The sequence below is a fragment of the Mus pahari genome, chromosome 13 (assembly GCF_900095145.1).
Source record: "Mus pahari chromosome 13, PAHARI_EIJ_v1.1, whole genome shotgun sequence".
In the NCBI taxonomy this organism is placed as follows: Eukaryota; Metazoa; Chordata; class Mammalia; order Rodentia; family Muridae; genus Mus; species Mus pahari.
In genome coordinates this window covers 25,938,216-25,946,883 of record NC_034602.1, presented here as the reverse complement: position 1 = coordinate 25,946,883, position 8,668 = coordinate 25,938,216, and the positions used below count along the sequence as shown (strand labels likewise).

At 48.9% G+C, this 8,668-nt stretch overlaps 1 protein-coding gene across 1 annotated transcript in view; it reads left to right on the top strand.

Annotated features, from left to right (window-relative positions):
* The first annotated feature begins 2,985 nt into the window (after positions 1-2,985).
* The window catches only part of Pik3ip1 (phosphoinositide-3-kinase interacting protein 1), a 12,730-nt gene continuing 7,047 nt past the window's right edge, over positions 2,986-8,668 (top strand). Inside the window, exons 1-5 of the mRNA XM_021211053.2 lie at positions 2,986-3,220; positions 4,104-4,220; positions 4,300-4,419; positions 5,406-5,606; positions 5,698-5,776. Of these exons, the coding sequence (XP_021066712.1) occupies positions 3,151-3,220; positions 4,104-4,220; positions 4,300-4,419; positions 5,406-5,606; positions 5,698-5,776 (587 nt within the window). The 5' untranslated portion in view covers positions 2,986-3,150. The remainder of the gene's footprint in view (positions 3,221-4,103; positions 4,221-4,299; positions 4,420-5,405; positions 5,607-5,697; positions 5,777-8,668) is intronic.

Sequence of the window (8,668 nt, the reverse complement as noted above, 5' to 3'; positions counted from 1 at the left end):
ATTTTTCCAGACTTCCAATTCCTTCAAAAATATTACTGCCAAACCAAAACAAACAAAAATGTGCAGGCAATAGTTTTATGAATTATTTCTTCTTGTTAAATAAATTTTAGTCAAAATTACAAATTGTAAGGCAATCTCTTTATAAATATGGGCTTCCATGTCACGTATGCTTGATGTAAAGTTTTGGATTTTCAATCCTGTTGATGGAACTCACAGCTCTGTGTGTGTTAGGTAACCATTAACCATTCTGTCACTGAGCTACATACCTAGTCCCAAGTTGTTTATTGGTAAGATTTATTCTTTTGTTTGTTTGTTGTTGTTTTTTGTTCTTTTTTTTTGAGACAGGGTTTCTCTGTGTTGAGACAGGGTTTCTCTGTGTAGCCCTGGCTGTCCTGGAACTCACTTTATAGATCAGGCTGGCCTCGAACTCAGAAATCTGCCTGCCTCTGCCTCCCGAGTGCTGGGATTAAAGGCGTGCACCACCACCACCCGGTGGTAAGATTCATTCTTAATTATTGCATTTTTATGTCTAAGGAGTATGTGAGTGCTGGTGCCTGTGGAGCCAGAAGAGAGCATCAGATCTTTGGGGTTTCTGATGTAGACATCCTGGTATCTATCTACACATGGGCATGGTAGACACTCTGCAAAGGATGTAAGTGCTCGCTAGCTGAACAGCCTGTTTCTATAATGATTTCAGGAGAAAAAAATAGTCTAGCAGAAGCACCGACTTGAGTCACAGGAGGAACATTATATTAGGTGCTGAGGGATCAACTGCAAAGAACCTTTGCTGCTGGAATTAAACAGCTCACTTTTGCCAAGCATGTTGTCAAATGCCCCCTGTTTCTGTGGGCACCACATACCAATGCCCTATTCTTTCTATTTCTTTTTTTTGCTTGTGGACGTTGTACATCGTGGTGCGGAGCCTAGTGCGCACCACGATGTACAACGTCCACAAGCAGATGCCTTTAATCCCAGCACTCGGGAGGCAGAGGCAGGCGGATTTCTGAGTCGAGGCCAGCCTGGTCTACAAAGTGAGTTCCAGGACAGCCAAGGCTACACAGAGAAACCCTGCCTCAAAAAAAAAAAAAAAAAAAAACAAACAAACAAACAAAAGAGTACAAATTCAAATATTTTGTTCACACGATGTCCCAGTATCTAAAAATACCAGCTAATATGGAGGGTTTCAAAATTAAATATTTGTAAAATTAACAAAAATGTTTATCAAACTTAAAAAAAATTTTTTTTTTAAAACAGTGTCTCGTATAGCCAATGTTGGCTTCAAACTTCTTCTGTACATACCCAAGGATGACCTTGAACTTCTGATCCTCCTGTCTCCATTTCCAGAGCTGGGATTACAGACTTGTACTCCCCTACTCAGTATGTTGCATTAGGGATCAACACAAGGCTTCTGACATGTTAAGCAAACACACTATCAACTGAGGTGTTTTAAAAGGACAAGGCTCTGCACCTATGAGATCTGAGCTCAAATCCTTAGCACACACCTTAAAAGCCAGACATGGTTATGTGTACCTATAACCCAGCACTGGAGAGCACACAGGATCCCTACAACTGGAGTGTGTGGCCAGGGGATCACTGGCCAGCAGCCCAGCTTAAGGGTCACACTTTTGGTCCAGTAAGAGACCCTGCTTCAAGGCAGTAAGATACTGGGCATCCTGTTCTGACTTCCTTATTTACACACACACACAGGTACTCTTTTGGGGGTGTTTATTTACATGTGTGTTTTGCCAGCCTATCTGTATGTGTGCCACTGAGTGTCAGAGGAGGAAGCTCCACATCCTGGAACTGGACACAGATGGCCTTATGCTAAGTGCTGGGATTTGAACTTGAGCAACAAGTGCTTGTAACCAATGAGCCATCTCTCCAGTCAGACAATGTTTTTAACAAGCATGTCAGCTGGGTTGGGGAGATGGTTCAAAGATTAGGAGTACTTGCTGCTCTTCCAGAAGAGCTGACCCGAGTTCCACTGCCCATCAGCTACCTCCTGTGGTCCACAACTGCCTATAACCCCAGTTCTTGAGACTGAAGTTTTCCAATGGCCTTAGTACAGACACAGATAAACCCACAAATAAAAATAACCTTTTTTTTTTTTTTTAAAAAGACACATCAGGGTTCAGTCACTCATAGTTAGAATCACATTAGCTTTCCACCATGATAAAGTCTATAAAACTTACTTCATAGTGTTATTTTTCCTCCCTACATTGTAGCAAGATCAAAACAGAGTTTCTATTCTTGGGTTTGCCCCAGTCACAAGGTAGTCTTGGCAAACCACCCTGTTCTCTCAGTTTACTGAGGCTGCTTGGGAACTTCAACTGCCAGCCAAATAGAAACTCCAAAAGCCCCAAGTTATGTGGATGTGGTTTAACTGTAGACACAAATTATTGCAACTGGATTTCCTATATACTGGTTGAGGGGAGTTGGAAGGAAGACATTTTACTTCTGGGCTGGTAAAAAGGGTGAACTTTACATTATAGCTAAGCAAATCCAATGTTTGTGTAACATGTATTTTCAACTAACGATACCCTTTCTGTGTTCCTACTATATATGGACACCCCAAACCTCAAATGCTAGTAAAGGAATGTGACTGAACGGGCCCTGGCAAAGTACACTTTAAATATATTGCTTCCAGACAGATAATTCTTATTTGTGCTGCCTATGTGGTCTTAAATTCTTCCTGCTTCTGCAATCAGCATCCTCTCTTACAACTATGTAGTGCTTTGTGGGCTCCTAACCCACCCCACTCCACGATGGATGCCTTCTGACACAGTGACTCTGTACTCACACTGATGGAAAAGGAAGAAAAGCCCTGGGGATGCATTGTGCAGGTCTCACACGTAGCTGCTGCTAAGCGAAACCTCTCTGCCACTCTCGGCTTGGCTGCGTTCCTCTCTTGGCTCAGGGTTAGTGATCTGGTACGGTCTAGGAGGCTTAGGACCCAGGGGGCGCCTTTCAGCTGAAAAACACCTCGGCTGCAGCAAGCTAGCTGGGAAGCTCCCAGTTCTAAAGACAGGCTGTTTACCAGAAGAGCATAACAAGGGCCGGCCGGTCTGACTGCAAGGAGACAAAACAGCTGCCAAGGAGACCCCATTTGGACACTGGCTGTTGAGTCACCTGCGAGCCGAAGAGACGAGGATGCTGTTGGCTTGGGTCCACACATTTCTTCTCAGCAACATGCTTCTGGCAGAAGCCTATGGATCTGGAGGTGAGATTATGTTTTCTCCCCCTTTCTGCAGCAACTTAAATGAAGCAGAACGGGTAAAGCCCCCAGATTCCCCAAACGTGGTCAGGCCGACAGGAAAGGAAGGTTTTGGCTGCTTTTCTCGTTATCCTACGAAAGCATTCTTCTCTCCTTTCTCTCCTTCCTTGCCAGAGGCTTGCAGCTCCATCTTTGCCATTAAGAACAAAGACAAGTAGTCACTCTTTCCCTTTCCTTTCACACGAGTGGATGGAGCTTGGGAATTCGTCTCTTCCACTCCCCAGAGTCCTACCCTTTTAAAGTCCGTTTGCTTAGTGTGGCAGGCGCATGAGCCTCCCCTCTCCAGCCTCCTCCTGTGGCTCTCTGCTGAGGGGAGTGGGAGCTGAAGAGATGAGGCAGAGTCCCTCAGCTGGGGTCTCTATTGGATCTTTTGCTTCCCTGAATCAAAGGCTTTTGTGGAATTCTCTTGGGAGCTGGTGGTGTCTGTTAAAACTAGCAGAAGGTGGCTGTATTCGTGGAGAAGGGAACACCAGTTTATATAACATTGACTTCTCAACACTGGGATGACTTCCATGTCTGACTGCCCAGAACCAAACTCACCATCTCCACAGAAAGACCTTAGCCAGGCTTCCTGCACCTTCAAAGTGGTCCCAAGTCCAAGAGTAACAACCCTTTACAGTCGTGCAGCGATCTCAAGTTTTAAAAAAGAAAGAAAGAAAGAAAAAAGAAAAGAAGAAGAAAGCTAAGTCTGAGCGTTGTTGTCTGTGGACCAAACGCCGCTAGGGGTGTGACACAAGCTCTCCACTTTCACTCTGAGGTACACAGGGCTTTCTCCCGCGGGGCCAGAGAGCTGCACTAAGGGTCCCGGGCGGGTTCCTCTTCCTCACAGGCTGCTTCTGGGACAACGGCCACCTGTACCGGGAGGACCAGCCCTCGCCCGCGCCGGGTCTCCGCTGCCTCAACTGGTTGGCCGCGCAAGGCAGCCGCGAGTCGCTCTCCGAGCCCAGTGAGTGTCCGCCGGGGAGGCCGGGCGGGGTTGGTGGGCGGCGGCCGCGGCCCTTGACGCCTCTGCTCCCCCACCCCAGGCCCCGGCAACCACAACTACTGCCGGAACCCGGACCAGGACCCGCGCGGGCCCTGGTGCTACATCAGCAGCGAGACCGGCGTCCCCGAAAAGCGGCCCTGCGAGGACGTGCGTTGCCCAGGTACTCGCCGCCCTGGGACCACGGGTAGGGGACGCCAGTTCCGTGCGCCGAGCAGCGCAGCAGCGGTTCCACCCGCCGCGCACGTGCGGGCCGCTCGACGCCCGTCCCGCCCCGTCCCACCCCCGCGCCGTCCGATTGGTCAGAGCTATCTCCAGGCCGCGGAGCTCAAAGCCCATTGGCCGCCGCGGCATTCGGAGTGAGCTCATCCTCTGCGAGCGCTTGTAAACAACGGTGGGAGGCAGCTTGCCTGCCTGTTCCGCAAAGCGCCCCACCAGCCTTTACTGTGTGTAGCGGCTGCTGCTGCAAGCCGGGCCCCATGCTCACAGTCCCTGGGGAGAAGCTGTGTGAGGGATCTGAGTCACCCAGAAGTTTGACCACCTGCCAAAGGCAATGGGTGTGTTCTGATTTGGATTCAGAGCTTTTAGACTTCAGAAAAAACGAAAATAGTTCTCTAGGATTAGATGAGGTGGTCAAGGTTAAGCACTTAACATTGGGATTGGCAGGAATCTTGCACACAGTGTGGATTGTCTCCTGCTGTAAAGACCCGTGCAGTCTCTGGAGAAACCTTCTGGCAATCCCAGCTAGGTGTTGGAAGATCTCAAAGACTTGAGCAGACAAGTGGGAGGTCCGAGGGAGGCTATTGTTTCTTGAGACCATTTCCTCACATTTGCCTCCTTGTAACATCATTTCAGGCCTGGTTTTGCCCCTGGGGCGGGGGAGTTGTTTTCCCCCTTTCTGTTTTTGTGATAGGATCTCACTTTGCAGCCCTGGCTTGCTTGCCTGGCAGGGATTCACAGAGCTGTTGTCCCTGCCTCTGTTCCTTAATTCAGGTGTTCACCACCACTCCTGGCCTGGGGCAGGATTTGATAACAGTTTAGGGGAGCATTTTGGGGCAGACCCTTGCGTAAACATCCCTAACAGTCATGTCAGGTTTGAATGCACTTAGGGCAGTCCTTGATGAGAGCTGTTTCTCCTCTCCCCTCCAGAGACCACTTCCCAAGCACCACCATCCTCTACCACGGAACTGGAAGAGAAGTCTGGTACACTAGGTGACAAAGAGGCACAGGTGTTCCCTCCTGCTAATGCCCTGCCAGCCCGGAGTGAGGCAGCCGAGGTGCAGCCAGTGATCGGGATCAGTCAGCGTGTGAGGATGAACTCCAAAGAAAAAAAAGACCTAGGAACTCTGGGTATGGCTGCATGGATGGGGTTCCTCAGATGGTGTCATTTGCTGATTGTCCAGAGTGTGGCTAATGGCACCTGGTGTCCTGTCCTTTGCAGGCTACGTGCTGGGCATTACTATGATGGTGATCATCCTCGCTATTGGAGCTGGCATTATCGTGGGCTACACTTACAAGAGGTGGGTCCTTTCTCCTCCTGGCTCCCTCAGTATAGGGCTAAGGAAGACATACAATATCACATCCACTTGGCGTCTTTCAAAAGAAAGTAAGGCATTGACTCAAAATCAGCTCAAGAGTAGAGATTTGGTTTTAGTCACTGCCTGGTGATCTTGGGCCCTCAGGGTAAGGAATCCTCCTGCCTCAGCCTCTTAGAAGTGGGATTTCTGAGCCCTTGTCATGCTCTGAAGGAAGAGAGATTCGTTTTGTTGAGTTTAAAATTCTGCTAATGCCGTGCAGTAGTGGCGCACACCTTTAATCCCAGCACTCAGGAGGCAGAGGCAGGCGGATTTCTGAGTTCGAGGCCAGCCTGGTCTACAGAGTGAGTTCCAGGACAGCCAGGGNGAGTTCCAGGACAGCCAGGGATACACAGAGAAACCCTGTCTCGAAAAACCAAAAAAAAAAAAAAAAAAAAAAGATAGGTGTCCTGCTTCATACAGACTCTAATCCCAGAACTCAGGAGACTGAGGCAGGAGGATTACAAGTTTCAAAACAGGCTCTGTTTCAAAAAAACAAACAAAAATAAAGTAAAAAACGGCAAAACATGGAAGTGAATTACCTCCATTTGTAAGACAGAGTGAGACCATGTGTCAAAACATTCCACTGTTGTTGAAAAAGGTTCCTAGCCCCTGGTCTTGAAGTCTCACATTGGGGCTTAAATCTCATCAGTGGGGTGTCTTCTAGCGTAGGGAGAAGAAATCATTACAGAAGAAAATCCATTTGCAGCTCCTTACAAGATATGAAAGTACAAGAGGCTGCTTGGGAAGCAAGGACAAACTTGCAGCCCCACGGGACAAGTCTGTCATAATCAGTGACGTGTGGTTCTAAGAATCCAAACCATTGTTACAACATTGAGTGTTCTCAGACAAAATCCGGGTATGAGTTCCAGCCCCAAGGACCAAGCGCTATTTCTCTGCCGGGAGAAGCCTTCCCGTCAGGGAAGTGGTACAGTGGGCTGCGTTGTCCAGCCTTGGGAGCCACATCTAAAATGTGTTGAAGAGCCTCTCAGCCATCACTTTCTAACCCCGAGGTTCTTAGAGGTATTGAGTCAGCCACATTGCAGATGGAAAAGGGCAGGCCATTGCTTCAGCAGTGGCGTGTTCTCACCTGCTGCCTTGCTATGCTCCGACGCTCGGCCTGCCCCAGCCTCACTTTCTGTTTGAGACTGGGTCTCATGTACTAGGCTGGCCTTGGAATCATCATATAGCGAGAACATGGCCTCGAACTCCTCATTGAGGTTGTTGTTTGATGTTGGTGTTTTGTTGGAGACAGGGTCTCAGTCACCCCGTAACTCTGCTTTCATGGATCTCTCTAGACAGACCAGTCTGGCATTGGATTCAGAGAAGTGTCTGCCTCTGCCTCCTGATTGCTAGGATTAAAGTGTTAAATCACCATGGCTGGCTTCTTGCTTCCTCCTGCTGAGAGCTGAGATTCCAATCATTCTTATCAGATAAACGGCAGAGTTCTTTCCAGCTCTCAGATGAGGAAACTTGAGGCAAGACAGAATAGGTGGTGGAGCAAGCTGCTGTCTGAGTGGCCGGCCGGGCAGGTTGCTTCTTGTTACCTACCCATCCGAAGCGTTCCTGTCGGGGGAAGGTGTGTGGCTGCTTAGCTTGGGTGCTTGGCGCACAGTGAGCGATCCATAAACAGCAGCTGGCGTGCTTGTCTATAGACTGTGAGTACTTGACTACTTATCTTTTCTGGACCTCAAGTTTCTCTCTCAGCTGGGGAGTTAGGGATGGTGACTGCAGCCCCCGCTGTTTCTGAAAAGGATGCTGGTGCTGTACTGCTTTCAATCCCAGCCCGACCATTCGTGTGAACAGGTGATTTTACTTTACGGGTTTTTCTCTGATTTCCCGTGAGTCAGGGACCATGGACCCAAGGGAGCATCCTGACTCCCAGACTGAGGGTGTGGTCCTCAGCAGCATCTCTGACTTGCAGGTCCAGGGACACCCACTTGTTCATTTAGAAAACTCTGAAGAAAACAGCATAGTTCCTCTGCCTGTACAGTCCACTGACCCAGCCTGAGCGCTGAGGTTCTCCCAGGTTCCTCAGCCTCTGGACAGCATTTGGCTGCCTTCCCATCTTCCCTGACAGTTTCCAGATCTTCAGGAGCTTGATCTAGCTGCCCTCAATTTCAAGCTCAGCGGGTGCCCCGTGCAGAAGCCAGGTCTTTTTCTTTTAGTTTTACTCTTTTAGGCTGTCATGGGGCTGCCACGTGACCTTGAGTGAACTTTCCGGTACACACAGTGGGGGAAGGTACTAAGTCACCAGACTCACTGTCACTAACCTCCGGACCACCCCTTTCCTTAGCAAACAGGCTCTGAGAACAACCTGTACAACAGGAAACCGCATGTGGGCTAGAAACAAGCTCCGAGCCTCCCTCTCCCCACCCAAAGGGAACAGATGTCAGGGCAGGAGCTGTAAGTTGAGTGTCATTTCAGGCCACCCCTGCTTGGTAGGTATCATGTCTGTTAAATGTTTCCCCTGCACGGACATTTATGCAGGCAGTAGGACAGCAATCAAATGCTAATCACAGCGGCCACTGTTGGCTGCATGCTTTCCTGATAAATTAGGCCCTGCTGTATGCCTCCCTCGGTGATTTTTACTCAGCTGATCACCTCCCTTGACGCTCTGATCCCAATGAGGAGCTGAGACCTAGAAGAGTTAAAATATATCATATCCTTGGTACCCAGGCTAGACTACTTTGTGTGTGTGCGTGAGTGTTTCTTGTTTTGAGATAAGTTCTTACTCTTTTTTGTTTGTTTTTTGTCTTTTTGAGACAAGGTTTCTCTGTATAGCCCTGGCTGTCCTAGAACTCACTCTGTAGACCAGGCTGGCCTCGAACTCAGAAA